Source organism: Babylonia areolata, chromosome 1, assembly GCF_041734735.1.
Source record: "Babylonia areolata isolate BAREFJ2019XMU chromosome 1, ASM4173473v1, whole genome shotgun sequence".
Lineage (NCBI taxonomy): Eukaryota > Metazoa > Mollusca > Gastropoda > Neogastropoda > Buccinidae > Babylonia > Babylonia areolata.
The window spans coordinates 41,332,812-41,351,324 of record NC_134876.1 but is presented as its reverse complement, the minus strand read 5'-3'; the positions used below and the strand labels follow the sequence as shown (position 1 = coordinate 41,351,324).

Genomic DNA, 18,513 nt, shown 5'->3' with positions numbered 1-18,513 from the left:
CTGAATAAAAGAGCATAAAAACTGCATTTCTGTCCATCAACAAAAAGCATTTTTTTCACGTCTTTAACTTTGGGAAGAAACTTGCGCATAACATTGGTCTGACAGTATGGTGTATGTCTTTCATGCTCTGAGGCAACATGGTGGCATGATTCAATAGGACAATATGAATAAATGAAATGCAACTGTTTATGAGTTGCAATGCAAGCTGTATTTTGAAATAATGGTACATATCCTGGCCTGAAGCATTTGGAAACCAAACACACACACGTGTTTAAAATCAGATCAGACATTAATGGATCTGTCACCCCTAAATTCTTCATAATATCTTACACAAAAAATCTCGTATTTCTTTAAGTAATTTTTCTAAACATCAAATCTTACATTCAAGTTTATGTCCAGCAGGAACTGTATTTTACTTTAACCAGTCAGACTAAATTTTATCATTACTCACCAAAATATCAGTCACAATGATGTCATTCAGAAGTAGGACAAAGGAATCGGAAGATGAAAACAACACCCTCACATGTATAGTTAATCACATCAGTTGGCTTTTATTGAAGAACATCATCATTCTGACTGCCTGCAGTTCAAAGGTGTGATTTCAATACTTTGGTATCAGTACATCTACAATTTTGGTATAGTACAGACACAGTTTTTGGTGTGTGTGTGTGTGTGAAAACATGAGAAATGTTCATACTAAACTGGTACAATGTGAGTTAAAAATGAATTAACACTAACCAATTTCACTCTCCAATAAAAACATTTCTATTGTTTTACATGTGTTTATGTGTGTGAATATTTTTTTTCAAACACATTTCTAACTGCACTATGATTACATCTGCTCAGTGTACAATGTCTACAATGAAGTCCACCAAATGGTGCAATCATGTTACAAACAAACAATCCCATCAATTTAAAAGTCAATCACTGCAAACGAAAACCATGCACTCAATACAAAACTGTACAGATCTCTTCATATAAAAACAGTATGGACATATTAAAAATTGCATATGTTTCTTGAACATTGAACGATTGAACAGATATTTACCCTGAAAAAAAGAAATAGTTACACAAAAACGATATTTTGATAACATATAGTGATCTGTGCAAAAAACAAAACAAAACCCAAAACAGTGACAAAACATTGTGCGAAACATAAAGCACATGACCATAATCTGACTTATAAATAAGATGAAGTATAGACACATGGAATGCTGATCACACCATACAAGCAAATAATCATGATAAAAGATGACTAAAAAACGTGTACAGAGAAGGAATGGAAGAGTACCATCTGAGACAACAAGGCAGAGGGTCACAACATTCTGTTCAGCTCACAACACCATTCACACTATGGCACATCATCAGCCAACACTTCCATTCTGTGCTAAAAATATTTCCAAAACACACACACACACACACACAAAATTGAGAAAAAAGATGCGATTCATCTAGTTTGCATGCTCCTGCATACAATGTAATACTCAGATTACACTGGCCTCCAAACTTGAGCTTTCATACAGAAACGTAAACAGAATTTAAAAGAGAGTTTAAAAGAGGCTGGAGAATTGACAGCCAATTGTAAAAGAAAATGAGCTTTATACTTACACAGAAGAAATTTTCCTTTTTTTTTTCTTTTCCAAATCATTCAATAACAATGATGCCACACCAAATACTAAAGCTCACAGAATGGACAAAGTACAATCAACAAAACAGCAACAAGTCTTGAGCGAAGAATACAATGAAAACTTATAAAGTCAAACAACTGTCACAACCAACACGACCAAATGTTCAAATGGCTCATGCTGAAAATAACTTTTCCACTGTGGTCATGGTAAAAGAAAGTCAACAAAATATATGCCAAGTGAAAGGCATTTAAAAACAGAATCAGAAAATACACCATCTCTCAAATAAACTGGAAGTCTAAAACCTGTCTCACTAATCTTGTCCAAGGTTTACTATAAACGAAATTAAAGCAAACTAAACAGGGATCAGTGATTGGGCCTGATCTTTTCCTGACATACAAAATGATGTACATGACCGATTTCATTGCCAGGCAAAATGTTTGCTGATGACATGACAATCTACTGGTTTGTTGTCTGCACTGAATATCCCCAAATGTTCCAGGAAGATCTAGGGAAATTACAGAACTGGGACAATGAATGGGATATGGCCAGTTACCCTATCACTTCCATTGAACAGGAAGACCAAAGTTCCACATATACCATACACACGATATCAGTATCAGTAACAGTAGCTCATGGAGCTATCCAGTTTGCTTCTCAACACTAACCTGTGGGAATAGCAAGATGCAGAAGTGCTTCACATTCAAGTTAAATAAAGACAGTGAGTTAAATTAATTTTAACTTTTTTTTTTTCATCATCCCCTAAAATCAGAATCCAGTGCAATTCACACAATTCAAGCTTTTCAAAGATTATCCTTACAACTTGCATGATGACTTGGATGTCAGATGATTTTCAGCACAGTGGTGGTCGATGGATGCAGTGCCCATCCAAGAAGCAATACTTCCTGGGTTTGACCATTACATAGACTCCGTAGGTCTGGCCACTATATAATGCTGTGTAACTATGACTTACGGATCATATTTTTATCACTTTTCAATTCACCCTGGCAAGAGCAATACTGCATACATCGAGCTGAAAGACATATCAGAAAATAAAACCACCTTAGTTCGTTCTTGTCAGTGTTTCTTTTTTGTGTGAGTGAAACTGAACGCCTGAAGTGGAGTATCCTTTGCTCTTCAAAACACAGCACGGGAAACAAGTTTGCCGACATCTGCTTCTGGTCTGAGAGGGTTGGTGACAAAAATAGGTTACGGACATTGCTCCTTACAACCAATCGACTTAAGAGACATATCAAATAAAAGATCACGTTCTCTACTTTTACGTGGGCTAAGTTTCCAGTTGATCTATTTCACTTTCACTCGATTTATAAAAAATGTGGCTCAAAATTTAACTATTTTTCTCAACGCTCTATTGCGCTAACAGACAAAATAAATCTTCTAGTCAAACCCACCACTGAAAATTCATTCTTTCATCTTTAAAATGCTTTATAAAATTACCCCAAAGCTTTTAAGGAGCAGCGTCTGTTTAATGAAAAAGTGGAGGCCTAGTATTTTTTATACCACCAATCAACCAGATCTATTTTTAGATCTGAGGTTTCAATACCCAGCTTCGTGAAAGTCTAAGTCTTGTCTTGTCGCATAGCTGTAGTTGAGGAAACCAACTTTACATTACTTATTTTTGTAAGTATTTGTAAGATAGGTTTCATAATTTTAGTTAATATCATCGTTTTCTGTTGTGAAACAATTTTTTTTTCCGACAAGGAAAGACAGCCAAGAACTCCGTCAAAATAGCAGACGACTTTCTCTATGAGAAGTTCAATTGGGCTTGTTCAACTTTGTGATTGCACAACATACTTACTCTATTTTCTTACTTCAGTTTTATTTCACACACACGCACACACACACACACACACACACATATATATATATATACAGAGAGAGAGAGAGAGAGAGAGGATGTATGTACTTCAGAACTGGTGTACGATCAGCTGTGCTGATTAATAGTTAATGATGTATAAACAAGAAAACAATTACATAAAGTGATGCATATGTATTGATTTTGAAACACACACACACACACACACACACACTCGTCTTGAATAAAGCTTTTTTTTTTCATACAATCTTATCAAAAGCTGTCATTTATCAAGATTTATTATTAACATTTGCTGTCTTGTAAGTCTACAGTCTTTCCTGAACCTGAAAATATCCTAAATTTTTATGTAGATGCAATACTTTTTGAGTTTCAGTCATTTTAATAACGCTACCATCAAAACAGCAGGATCAGACATGCAGAAAATAAGCATTTTTCTCAGAATTTATGACACTGGCATTCAGCCAATAACATTAATAGCCAACTAAAAAAAAAATCTGAGGTCTTCTGCATATTGTATTGATCATATATGAAGAGTTTTGACTATGATAATGCATTAGCGGCAATTCTACACGGGTTCCAAAATGCCATTTTATGAGACTGGCTAAAATCGCAGAATTTTTTGAAAATTAAACTCTGTATCTCAAAAACTATTTGAGATATTGCTTTGAAATTTGGTGTGGCTTTTTTTCTTTATTGCATTCTTTCATTCTTGTAGATATGAGGCTTCTGCTATGAATTTGAAAATTTGACCGGACCTACCTACATAGACTGTGACTTTGCCTCCCTCCCTTCAGCCTTGACAGGATGTGTGGGTGCTAGTCTCCTACACAAGACTAACTGGGGCCATATAAGTAAACCACAGAATCACACACATCAGACGGTTACTATGTCAATGCACATGTCCTTTGTGGTGCTCAAAGAAGTGGTTTGGATTTCCACTTATTCAAAACTGTCTCATGGATCATTATTGATTACTATGTTTCTTTCGTAAATAAGCACATACATTTAATAAGAAGGAAATATATATGCATGAAAAGTTTGTTATACAACTAATGGTTTGGGTTTTTTTTAAAAAAAACACTACTTGATACAGATAGCGACAGCATAGTCTTGACATATCAAACTCAACAAAAGTGAAAGAATGAATGATGCTCAAAGAAAATGAAACAAAGCACAGCGCTCAGTACTTTACATTTCTGGTTCAATGTTAACAATGACCACTAGCACTATGATGCTGACATCAGACTGGCCATTTTCAAGAAACATGACTTCTGCCAACCAAAGCATTGTAATCTTGTACTTGTCCATTAAGACTTATCCTGTTCAATAAAAACAATTCTGTATTTGTAAAACATGATGGCTTCTGCCTAAGATTTCTTTGAAGTGGGTGTACTTTTGTGCAAGTGTAAGCATGTCGGATCATTGTATACCAGGTTTTCCTAAGCAATGGCAGAGGAGGATTTGTGATGATAAGGCTCACAAAGACAAAATACATTCATAAAAGAGCCATAACTGAGTAAAAAATCATCAAAAACTGTGGAACGAAATCTTTGTCTTCATGCAAACATCTGAGCAAGTCTTGTCATGTTTAAACCCCTCAGATGGTACAGGAGTTATAATGACAAGGTTTGACATATGTCCCGTAGCTGGCTCGTAATGCCCAAATCCCATGAGCAAGACTACCAATACTTTCAAATCCATCAGAAGTTTGTTGCAGTGATTGAAGGATCCACAGAAAAGCCCACAAGAAGAAAATAATGGCTGATCTATGATACACAATCATCGAGTGGCCATTTAAATGTTGATTTTTACTGTCCTATAAACGGTAGTGGTCACAGACACTCACTCCCACAAACACATTGTCAATACTTTTACACACAATGAACACTTTACCTCCAGTCTGACATTTGCCTCCTCTGAGACTGTCAATTCAGACTTACTTTTTGATCGCGGTGAAGGTGATTTGGGTGTCTCTTTTCTTCTAATCATTCATTTCATTAATCAAAATCAATGGTCATAAAATCAGGAGTTTCGTATAATTTTCAACCTGACCAAAATCTGAAATGGCTTGCTGCTTATACAAAAAAGAAAACTTGACAAAGATTTGCACATGTTTTTGTTTGTTTCTTCTTGTTATTTTTGCTACAATTGAAAAAAACCCCAAAAGAACAGTCAAGATGTCTGGATGAAACTACACCAACATGATCCAGACAGATTAAAAATACTTGCCAAAAGTTCTTCATACATACAGAGCAAAAATCAGTAAATTCATAAAGTAACTTTCTCTTAAAAAAAAAAAGAAAGAAAAAAGGGTAAGTTCCAATAGTAAAACATGAACAGAATATTTATGACCGTAATATCTGCAACATAACTAACATTTATAACTAAAAAAAAAACCACCTAACAATATTGACTACTATACTAAACGTTAAAGTTCCTGAGAAAATACCATTCTTAAAATTCACCTCATACCAACAGATGCACATATGATCATACACTCACACAGACATCATTACGGACTACCACATCAATGTGGCTCCACAAGTGAAAACAACAAAAATCAAAACAATGAAAATCATTCACTACTATCCACATTGGAGGACAACGTTAAAACAGACACAGGCCTTGCTAACATTCACGATTCCACTATTGCACTTTGAAAGGTAAGGAGGTGAACAAAATACTGTCAACACAGTCTGTACTGGCCCTCTCTTTGGTAAAACACATACAACAGGCCAGAGATGGACTGAAGACTCTTGACAAGCAACACAGTGTCCCCACAAGAGGCCCACCACTTCATCTTTTGCTAATGACCCTTTCGGCACGCACAACACACACTGGCTTTTTTGCCTTAATAGCATGCAAAGTATCATTTCCAGCAAGCGCTAACTATTCTTCAACTGCTGATATGCAAAACAAAAAAAATATTCCTCAAGAACACAATAAAGTTGCACACGAAAAAGTCATTATAAAAACAAAATTTGGCAATTAGAGGGAAAAAAAGTGAATCAAATTCATTCTGTTCTGATGTGTCACACCAAGACCATACTGAATTCTGACGTATCACCCCAGATAACACACAGGCTGTAGTAAATACAACCAATGAGTCAGTAACAAATAGTTCACAAAATAAATGACAATGATCAAAATCTGCGAAATTCTTTTGTTTATATTTTTTTCAATCAAAGAGAGAGAGAGGGGGTGAGTGAAAGGAAAAGCAATGTAAAAAAATAAAATAAAATAAAAACACACATATTACGACTAGAATGCTGATAACCATTACAGATATGATTCACAACACTAAATCCTGAAAGATATTTCATTCCATCCATAAAATTATTCTTGACAATAAAATAAATAAATAAATAAATGAGTGCCAAAAACACAGAACTTGCGATAATCCTTGCATCACAACTCTGTACACAAGTCTAAAACTGAATTATTCCCCTTATGATGGAGGAAGAGAACAACACTCAAGCCAGTGAGAAGACACAAATATACTGTCACTTATTTTAAAGAGGTTTAATCTTCAAAATAAAACCACATTACCAATTCAAATTTGAGTCAATCTCCTCTTTTCAGCTCACTTCCAACTGTGCTGAGTCAATGTTGGCTATGAGATCGCTAAAACTGTTGTCTCTTTCTTTTTCTTGAAATATTAAGGGAAACTGCAAATGGATGCTGGAAAGAGTGAAGTACAATTTTTTTTAGTGTGTGTGATTTGTTGTTGTTGCAATTATACTGTGTTGCTGTCACTGCATTTTTAACTCATTAAAAAAAAAAAAAATCCTGTAAAAGACTGTGACTCTAAACGTACCAAAGAAACCAAGCATATGATGTTAACAGACAATAATACAGCATGAAATATTATTATTCAGTATATCCTTCACAGATATTATCAAATCAATCTTCAAGCTGATCTGAAAGCCAAAGTTGAAGCTTTTACTACTTTGCACACACATTACTTTTTAAAAATATTTTTTACCCTCTTTAACTTTGGCCAGTTTTCAGTACTTTGTTCACACATCTTTTCCCTTACTGATCTTGCATAAACCTAGCACTTGGGGGCTCCTGTCTTCTGGCTAAGGACAGCATGTTATTAAATCTCTACCACCATCCTCACTAGATTTCAAAAACAAAGAAGAATAAGACAGTGTACTGACAGACATGGAGCCAGCTTGATGTGTCAGATACAGCATGCACAGACACTATGTATATCCTCTGTGCTTTTACAACAAACACTGTTGCCAGCAGTCAGACATACAACACAAGTGCACAAATCTATGATCTCCTGAGACCATGCTGCTTTCTACGATCAATAATGAACAGACAGGTCAGGTGATTTGTTACAATTCTGTCAGTAAAGAACTATCAGTAGAAAATGGTGGTACAAAATGGAACTTAAACAAAATAAATTAATGAATCATAAAATAAGACACAACTGTCAATCCTGGACTCTGACAACTGTGGCACACAGGCTTGCTGCCACGTTTTGAAGCAGACAAAAAAAGTTCCAAAACTTATATGTTTATTGTTGTTTGTGAAATGAAGATGTGGCTTTTTTTCTTGTGTAAGATTACTGTGACTGTCTTTGACTCTGAAAACGTCTTACAAAAAATAAAACAAGCATAAAAAAAGACCCCACAAACAAACCTGAAAAACAAACATGAGTGATTCCAGAAGAAAATACACGAGTTTATAATAAAACTAAATTTGTACATAAAATCGTTCTTGTACACTCTCCCACTTTCATGTAAAAACAATAATACTTCTCAGATTTTGTGTTCTTTAAAATCCTTGCTATAAAAGATTTGCCACACATTTCTTTGAGAGTACAGTATAACCAATATATGAAAAGACAGGTCAGCTGTGTTTTTAAAGAAGGCAGTCATAAAACACACACGCGCGCACGCACACACACACACACACACATACACACACACACACATATACACACACACACAGAGGACATACACGCTTACAAGGAATATAAAAAGAACAGATATCCTCATAAAACTGCATATAATACTTGAACACATGTATATACATGCATGCATACACACACACACACACACACACACTCGCACATACACATTGAAGCACACACATACTCAAACATAAACATAAGAGCACACAACCCGAGATGAAATGAGGTCCACATCAAACATTACAAGACCAACACTGTGTGCTACTGCTAGTCAGAGCATGGCTGAAGAGAGGGGAGTGGAACTCATGAACACTAGGACAGCAGGGTGTCAGAGCATGCTGACCTGGCCCCTTCCAACCACAGACTCTGCAGGGACTCACACAACAGGGGCTGTCAACACACTGAGCTGACGCACTCCACCAAGCTGGAGGGACCAGTCTGACATACCAACACTGGCAACAGTACTGTGCTTCAGGGGTCGGTAGTGTCTGAAGTTCCCCAAGCCTATCAAACACTGCAGTCTTTTTTTTTATCTGAATCTGAGACAAGTCCTCAAAAACATGAAAGGGACAGAAGAGCTTGAGAATCAGACAAACTCTTTTCGTGTCTTTGTCATCCCAATCACTCTAAAGACCCCTGCCTTCCTCAGTCTTCCAGTCACTGTGGGTTTTCTGCCAACCTTCAGAGGGGACAAACTGTTTATGCCTTTGAACAGTCAGAGCTTCTCTTGTCCAACCAGTAGTGGTGACAAACGGGGGAGCCAGGCTGCCTTACGAATGCAATCCATCGTAGACGGTGAAGGTGGCCTTTATGGAGGGTGGAATGTCACTCCAGTCACAGCTATCAGTCATGAGGGGAGGCAGGTGGCATGCTGTGGACAGCAGCAGTTGGTGAGAGGCATGAGGCGTGAGTAATGCAGTGGGCAGTGCAGTGGGTTCTTCATGCTGCCTGCGTCATCAGCTGCTGTCACTGCTGGCCCTTTGCTGCTCTTCCTGCCTGTCCACTATGCCCTGAACAATCTGCACACACACAACACACAGCTCTATCTCCACTATGCCCTGAACAATCTGCACATGCACAACACACAGCTCTATCCCCATTATGCCCTAACAATCTGCACATGCACAACACACAGCTCTATCTCCATTAAGCCCTGAACAATCTGCACATGCACAACACACAGCTCTATCTCCATTAAGCCCTGAACAATCTGCACATGCACAACACACAGCTCAATCTCCACTATGCCCTCAACATTCTGCACACATCACACAAACCACTGACTGTATCAATGTTACTGGGAGGAAAGGAAAACACAGATACAAATATGCAACAGCAATCCTCAATAAGATTCAAATCATGCTTTTTCTGAAGTGGGGTATCAAATCTTACAGAAACATTCTGACTTACACAGTCTGATGAAATCAAATTAAAGATACTGTGACAGGCAAAAAAATAGTGGTTAAGCATTCTCCAAGACCAACAGATGTGCATACCTGTTAAGGCCTGAACCCACTTCATGTGAAAACACATGCAGCAGATCAAACATACATGTTAAAGATCCCTTTTATATTATTATCATTATCATGCGCATTTACACCAAATCTTGAAAATAAGCCCTAGGCCTGATCCATTTCAGCGTTCTGTTGGTTATGGAAACAAGATCATACCCAACAGGAATATCCCCCCAAAACAGTACTGTTCCCAGCGTTCTGTTGGGTATGGAAACAAGATCATACCCAACAGGAATATCCCCCCAAAACAGTACTGTTCCCAGGGTTCTGTTGGGTATGGAAACAAGAACATACCCAACAGGAATATCCCCCCAAACAAGAACATACCCAACAGGAATATCCCCCCCCCCAAAAAAAAACAGTACTGTTCCCAGCGTTCTGTTGGTTATGGAAACAAGAACATACCCAACAGGAATATCCCCCAAAAAACAGTACTATTCCCAGCGTTCTGTTGGTTATAGAAATAAGAACATACCCAACAGGAATATCCCCCCAAACAAGAACATACCCAACAGGAATACCCCCCACACACACACCCCACACTCCCTCTCAAAACAGTACTGTTCCCCACAAGGCTGGGTAAAGACAGTCACACATATTAAGTCTGTTCGTAAATGATTAAACATGGAAGTTGCTGCCTATGAACATAGGGAAAAAAAAAAAAAAAAAGAGGAAGGAAAATCGAAAGCAAAACTGCTCTTTAAAAATTCCTCCACTTCTAGTTTCTGATCTTCAGTTCCCATTTTCACTTCACAACATCGATTGAAAAACAAACAGTGGAAGGGCAGATAATACATGACCTACACATAAATCCAACAATTCTCTTCTATCTCCCTCACACACACACACACACACACACACATAATGATGTAAAGCTCACCAGTATAAAGTTATCTAGCCCACTCAAATAACCATCTTCATGATTGCCAATTGTCCAAGGTGTGCGGTGGTCTAACGTAAGGCCAGCTTCCACAGGGATAGTTTTGGCAAAGTCAATCATCCAGGCTCCCGTCTTTTCACAATCATACATGATCAGTAACGAACTGCCAATGATCTGTTGACAGATGAGAAGAAATTTTTTTTTTAATTAAAAAAAAAAAAATCCAACACATGGAATGTCTTTCAATTTCACAGTCAGGAATGAAGAATCCAGAATATGTCACCTTTTGACAGCTATAGGATCACAGTCGTTTATCAATGAAAAATAAAACGGGACAGAATTTTTTTTTTAATCTTTCTTTTTTTTTTTTTTTAGTACATGAAATAAAACATGAACAGTAAAACCCATAATTTCCATAATTTTTAGAATAAACAAAACCAAGGTCATCTGGTAACATACACAGACACATATCTTCCTCCATTATTTCTAAGGAAATGACATGTCAGTTAGTTACAAAAATCATTTAAGGTTCTAATCACAATCTAACTCACTTGAAACCACTAATAAAAAATACTGAGCAATGTTAGCGAAGTCTTTTCTAAATGTCAATTGTCCCCCACCCTTGCCCTCTAAAAGTATTGTGAACAAACACATTCACAGGACATGTCTATTATCTCCCTTGCTTCACCAAAACCAAGATGATGACAAATGTTCACAAGAAGACAATAACAGTCAGAAGAACAAAAAGAGTAAATAATCAGTGTCAACTTTGCAATGAAACTTCAAAATAAACAAGATCATAAAAATCAATTTGATTACTTATCAGATATATATTCAAAACAGCGCGGGCAACAATACAAAAACCACAATTTCAACTAACACTTATCATAATATAAAAACAAAAGGAAAATACCCCAGTGCTGACAACATAAACTTACTTCATGATGTTTGAAAAACGTGGAATTTTCAAACTTTTCCCTGATATCAATCAGTCTTGCTAGTAAAGATTTCAGGGGTGCCCTCTGGTTTTTGAAAAACTTTACTATTACGTCAGCAACCTGCAAAAAGTGGAAGATAAATACACTAACTTCATCGACACACATACACAACCAATTGAGTATCATGTACACTATTGTTATAAATAAGCAGATCAAGTATTGTACATGACGGGCGCAATAGCCCAGTGGTTAAAGCGTTGGACTTTCAATCTCAGGGTCCCGGGTTCGAATCACGGTGACGGCGCCTGGTGGGTAAAGGGTGGAGATTTTTACGATCTCCCAGGTCAATATATGTGCAGACCTGCTAGTGCCTGAACCCCCTTCGTGTGTATATGCAAGCAGAAGATCAAATACGCACGTTAAAGATCCTGTAATCCATGTCAGCGTTCGGTGGGTTACGGAAACAAAAACATTCCCAGCATGCACACCCCCAAAAGCGGAGTATGGCTGCCTATATGGCGGGGTAAAAACGGTCATACACGTAAAAGCCCACTCGTGTGCATACGAGTGAACATGGGAGTTGCAGCCCACGAGCGCAGAAGAAGAAGAAGAAGAAAGTATTGTACATTATTTACCATGAAAGAACATATCTTCTAAAACAGGGCCATACAAAAATATGGAAAATAAAGCACTGCAAAAGTAACAGGTCTGATAAGTTGTAAGTCTGGGTTATTCAGAACTTGATTTTTTAAAACACAACAAACAAAAAAACAAAAAACTACTATTGTTCTTCTTCAACAAAGTGCAAAGCAAAAGCTTTTAAGCAGTACAAGAAGGAAATAAGAAATCACCTCTACAATATAAAACGTTTAAAAAAAAATTTTGTGTGTTTTTTTTTCTTTCTTTTTTCTTTAATAAGTGCTCTGAAACATGAACAGTGACACACACATGATGAGAAAACTAATGTTTTCAAATTAAACAATGTACACACACTCTAATAATGAAAAAATTACAAGACAGTTTTCAAATACACGAAACTGCTCATGAAAAAAGTGTAACATTGATTTACATACCTGATCTTTTCTCTTTGTTTTCTTTAGGTTTGTGTTGGGTGGTTCACCAGACATCTGCAAAGTAGACAGGTATACATAATGTATCAGATAAAAACACAACCCAGCGTCCAGCTGACACGTTTCACACAAATACTCACAACACACAAGTTCCTGTCCATAAACCACTGACAGGTGCTTTCATGTCTGCTCTTGAAAGTACTTTTCCCCTTGCAGACACATTTCGCCCCCAATGTCTGACATGCAGGAAACTGCTTGTAAAGAACACAGCAGTGTCTTAATGCTCTTCTGTGTTCAAGACATCATCCTCTGAGGTAAAAATGTGTGAAGGAAAGGATCACTGTGCATGTGTGCTTACATGGTAATGGAGTCATTGTGACGTGAACGGTTTGTGTCACCCAATAAATATTCCTCTATTTCACAAGTGTGTCATGTCACTTTTGTTCATTTTATTGTTGTGTTTTGTTTCAATATGTCCATGTACCTCAAATGTAAAACGATTAAAAAAACATGACTGTTCTTTTTTTTTTTTAACCCATAAGACTAATAAGAGTAAAAGCCATTGTCAAAACGGCAGTGCGAAGCAAGTACTTGGAACTCAAAAGAGTTTCAATAAGCATTTTACTCCCCATCACGAATCAAAGAAAACCATAAATCTGATCAGGTCATGGAAGAATGATAATTAGCAGAAAATGTTATATTCTACTCTGGTCCTACAAACATACATATATATTCTTTCACAAACACAAAAGACGGAGACTTTCTGCAGCTTGGCTATGGATCTCTATATCTTAGGACGGAAAAATTAAATCACACACACACACACTATAAAAAAAACCTACAGTTTTCAGACATAAGGAGAAAGAACAAGAGATTGAAAAAGAACACAAATCTTCAACTTACTCTTATTGCTTCTATCCTGAATCCAAGGTCTGCAGTTGAACTTTCTTGCTCTCTAAACTGAAACATAAAAGGTGAACACATCAGCAAGGAAAGTATGTAGACTCATATGTCTGTATATGAGTGTGTGTGTGTGTGTGTGTGTGTGTGTGTGTGTGTGTGTGTGTTTGAGAAATAGAGAGAGAGAGTCTATGTGTTTATGTGTGTGTGTGTGTGTGTGTGTGTGTTTGAGAGAGAGAGAGAAAGAGTCTATGTGTTTATGTGTGTGTGAGAGATAGAGAGTGTGCATGCGTGTATAACGGTGTATTCAAGCATGTAACTGTTCCATGTATATGATGTATATATATACATGTGTGTGTGTGCGCACACACGTGTGTGTGTGTGTGCCTATATGTGTGTGCATGCCTGTGTGTGCATCCCTGCATGCACACATGTGTGTGGATAGAGGCAGTTTCTGACAGTGACCCACCTGCATGTAGCGTAACTTTGTGATGGCCTCCTGTTTCTTCTCCTCCTCTGTAGGAGCGTCTGGGTGGATGGTGACCATTTTTTCATACAGGTCTTTCCGCAGCACTGGGTTCTTCACTTCCAGCTCCAAAAACGTTCTGCAAACACGCACACAGGACACGATTATGAACCGGTATTCTCCGTTTCCACTCTGACCTGGGTGAAGTCTACTGGTACTCACAGGCAGACAGTTCTGATGACAATGGTGATGTGCTGTTTTTTTTCTCCTGAAGACATTCTGATGAGCACAAAAACAGGTCAAACAATGCACAGCACCATGCAATGTTCTAAAAATGAGGACCTATTGATTCTGGTGACCTGTCTTTACATTTCTTATGAAAAAAAAAAATTCCATCTATTATCTCCTTATTTTTGAGTGGTGTCAGTAAGTGAATATGCACCTGCATAGTCATCTGAGTGTGGATATGTGTGTGTGTGTGCATGTATGCATAAAATTATTCAAAAGTTTTGTTTGTTTTTTCGGGGATGGGGTGAGGTTTATGCATATAAATGTGTGCATTCATACATGCCTGCCTGTCTATATATGGGTGTGAGAGGAGTTGAGGGACATGTATAAGGTGAGTATAACTATGCTTTAATTTAACTTTCCATAGGATCAAAAACAAAACAAACAAACAAACAAAAAACCCACTACACTTCACACAATGAAAGAACATGAAAACTGTGTACATCAAAGAATAGTGTTTCCTGCCACCCAGCACTGCATTCCATGAATGGATGGAATATATTGCTGCCAGAAATCTATATCTGTTTTTTTCTTTTTTAATTCACTTAACAGTGTTGTTGATGTGCAGTGAATGTCATACTCATAAACACATGGTGCATATGCTGAAGAATAATTAACTCATTAATCTCCCTAGACATGGAACGGTGTTGAAGTATGAGTGGGTGTGTGACAGTGAGAAAAAAAGGGGCAGATGCACTGTGAAGTGTTCTATCTGTGTGTGTCTCTTTCTCTGTCTCTCTGTTGCCTCTGTATGTGTATGTGTGTTGTGAACAAATTCAATGGGAGAGTGGTAATGATCAAATGTGTGTGTTTGTGTGTGTGTGCGCGTAAGCTGCATTGTATGGAGATTAATATTTCTGACAGTTTTGATAGCAGGTATGAAGCATAATGATTTATACTTTTTATTATATTGTTATTCTAAATAGTCTCATTTCGGAGGTATGACTGAACTGAGAGAACAAGCATAAATCATCCATTTCTCCGGAACTCAGCACAGAGCAAAGCAAAATATGTCAGCAGTGAAAAGGTTAAGCAGGAGCTGAGAAGGGAGAAGGGAGAGTGGGAATTGGTTCCATTCAGGAAAAGAAAACAGTGTGTGTGTGTGTGTGTGTGTGTGTGTAAGTGGGACAGGATCTGTTAAGCCTATAAACATGGGTGTGGCCTCCAGTCCCCACCCAGCTTATGGCTGATACACACATCCTTTGATTCCAGAATCAGGACAGAACTGTTGTGCTAGACTGCTGCTCATGAATAAAATGCTCATGAATAAAAAAAATACTGTGTACACTGCTGCTCATACAGTGAACATCATGAGATATGCACAGACTTTAACAGCTCAGTAATACAGTCACATACTTGTAAGGTGTCCCAATAGATACTGTTTTCATCATCAGTTTGAATAAATGGGTACTGCAACTCCCCCTTCCCTCTAAGGTTTCTTCCCATGAATTTGTGATAGCTGTTGCAAACCCTCTATCCCATGCTCCTCTTTCTCTCTCTGTCTGTGTGTATGTGTTAACACCATACAACATGAGAAACAAAACCTTCATTCAAGAGAACACCAAACGGCAACCACTCACCTTTTTCCCATCTTGATGTCCATGATGTTCGGGTCAGAGAAGTGCTGCAGCAGATCATCCATCTCAATAAAGTCTAAATGTCTGTTAAAGAAAAGTTGCTAATTCATTTTTACTCTACTTATACTGACCTCTTCTGCATCACATCCATTTATATTCCTGAGCATTAAGATGAAAAGATAAACTATTCATCGCAATTTTTAATTTTTATTCATTAGCGTCTTTTAGTTTTTCTTTTCTTTTCTTTCTTTCTTTCTTTTTTTTTTTTTTAATTTTTTTTAAACAAGATTTTTATGTGTTAATTACTTAATACTGTTAGATTGTCTTTCTGTTTCAAAGTATCACCCTTCACTGCTATCTAGAGGAAGTCTTTGAATTGTTATTTGTCTCCCTCACAGACTGAGGATAACATCAAATTGTCTCTTGAACCTGTATGCTGTGGGAGGATAATTCACCGCCATGTCAAGACATATGACAGGTCTTTGGGGGTGAAACTTCAGTCCTGTCAGGCAAAACAAATGGCCATTGTCTTTAGAAAGAATTCAAATGGCTCTCAGTATATTCCTTACATCAACTGCACATCTATTTCTTTGTAATTTAACAGGAGAGTTGTTTATCTGCATTTGTTTTCCACCCACTACCATGTTATTCTATTATACATATAATATTTGATGTACAAGGACACAGTCACAGACATGAATAAAATTTATACTGAGAGAAGTCTGCCATTATCATCTGGTTGTTTTCACACACAGAAAAGAAGGCCTCAAAAGACAAAAAGGATACATTCTCCATTGTACTCCACTTCCCTGTGGAAGGTTGGCACCATGTCTTTGAGTGGTTCCTCCATGAGTGCTTGGTAGGCCTTTGTTTCATTGTTCTCCTTCTCCATGCGCTTCTTCCAGATGGTGTTGGGGCCAGCCGGGGCAAACGACCCTAAAACCCATCCATCTTATACAGACTTGCGTTTACAGCTATGTTGTCTTTTATGGTCATCATCAATCTACTTAGATTGTATTTATACTATGCTATAAGTTATCCACAGAAGGATCAAACTATCTTCTGTGTTTGTGGGTTGCAACTCTCACATTTATGAACAAGCTTTTATGTACAACAAATCTTATTTCAACATGTAGGAAGCCATACTCTGCTTTGGGAGGCATACTGAATTTATTTGTGTTTTAACGGTATACCCTAAAACTAAGGATTATGGGACCTTTAAAATCCATATTTGATTTGCAAGCATCCACACATGCATGTGGTGTATAAGGCACCACGGTAGGTCTGCTCTAATATTGGCTGAAGTGGTATGGATTATGGGATCTTTAAAATATGGTCTTGATTTGCATGTATACACACATGAGACACTTGCAGGTCTGCATAAATATTGACCTAAGGGATTGGAAAATTATCCACCTCTTAACAATGCACTGCCAGGTTTTAAACTATAGAACTTAAGAGACCCAATGCTCTATCAAGCACATCAGCTGTTTTAAAATGTGGGCATTTACTTGGTTTCAACATTACTGTTACTGAGAAAATGTTTGATCAGGAACTGACTTCAAAGAGGAAATACAGGCCAAAAGGCTCCAAAATAAGATGAAAAATGAATGTCAAAAACAGCACATACTACATGAACAAAAACATACCACAAATACAAGCAGATGCAAATTCAGCTCAGGAGAAAAATTATGTACATGACCTGTCAAAATGGAGTAGAACATATAAAGACAAGATGTTTATAGCTTCTTTGCAAAAAATAGAACTATGTTCATCACAAGATGTTTATATCTTCTTTGCAAAAACAAAAAAAAAAAGGATTATGTTCATTCAAAGAAAGAAATAATACAGCACCTGGTGAAAATTACAGGAACACACTATGCAGTACAGTCTGTTTTCATATATATTAACATCTTCAATCACTCCTTGTTCACTGCATTCGTTTTAATCATAAACCAAGAATGAATACACAAAGAAAACTTGATAAGACCAGTCAGTTACAATGGCATATGATGACCATCACTGATTACACTAGAAGGTACAGGCTCCAGTCCTATTTGATAATTGAAGGATTGCTTATCCCCGAGCCATTGAGCCCAGCGTACTATGGTTATAATGGGAATGCTGTCTTCACTTCGCAATTCATCTCAAACACAGCTGTTAATTTTCTGGATGCTGCTGCAGGTGTTTTTAATTCTCAGGCCTGGTTAACACCTACAAATAATGTCAAAGATACCCTACATATAATACTGATGCCTTTGTCAATCTGCTTCAGACCGAACAGGACCTCCATAGAAGCATCATTTTCATTTTTTAATATCTCCTCTGCTTTCTTGTGCTTCTCATGTCACAATATTAGTTTCAACTTTCCATCCATTTTCATGCCTGTGTGAGTTCATATTGAAGTCTCAGCTTCAGAAAGGCAACAGGAAGGGGGGAATTGTCCACTCAGTCTATCAGTAACTGTAGGGCTTAGAAGGTAGTATCCTTC

At 37.3% G+C, this 18,513-nt stretch overlaps 1 protein-coding gene across 3 annotated transcripts in view; it reads right to left on the bottom strand.

Annotated features, from left to right (window-relative positions):
- Positions 1 to 528: 528 nt before the first annotated feature.
- LOC143283037 (inositol-trisphosphate 3-kinase homolog) overlaps positions 529 to 18,513 on the bottom strand; it is a 60,511-nt gene continuing 42,526 nt past the window's right edge. For all 3 annotated transcript variants that reach the window (XM_076589042.1, XM_076589050.1, XM_076589058.1), the window contains exons 4-11: positions 16,809 to 16,958; positions 16,026 to 16,098; positions 14,161 to 14,296; positions 13,695 to 13,751; positions 12,795 to 12,848; positions 11,722 to 11,841; positions 10,784 to 10,957; positions 529 to 9,408 (exon numbers count right to left, since the gene is read on the bottom strand). In XM_076589042.1, coding sequence (XP_076445157.1) covers positions 9,346 to 9,408; positions 10,784 to 10,957; positions 11,722 to 11,841; positions 12,795 to 12,848; positions 13,695 to 13,751; positions 14,161 to 14,296; positions 16,026 to 16,098; positions 16,809 to 16,958 — 827 coding nt within the window. In that variant the 3' untranslated portion in view covers positions 529 to 9,345. The remainder of the gene's footprint in view (positions 9,409 to 10,783; positions 10,958 to 11,721; positions 11,842 to 12,794; positions 12,849 to 13,694; positions 13,752 to 14,160; positions 14,297 to 16,025; positions 16,099 to 16,808; positions 16,959 to 18,513) is intronic.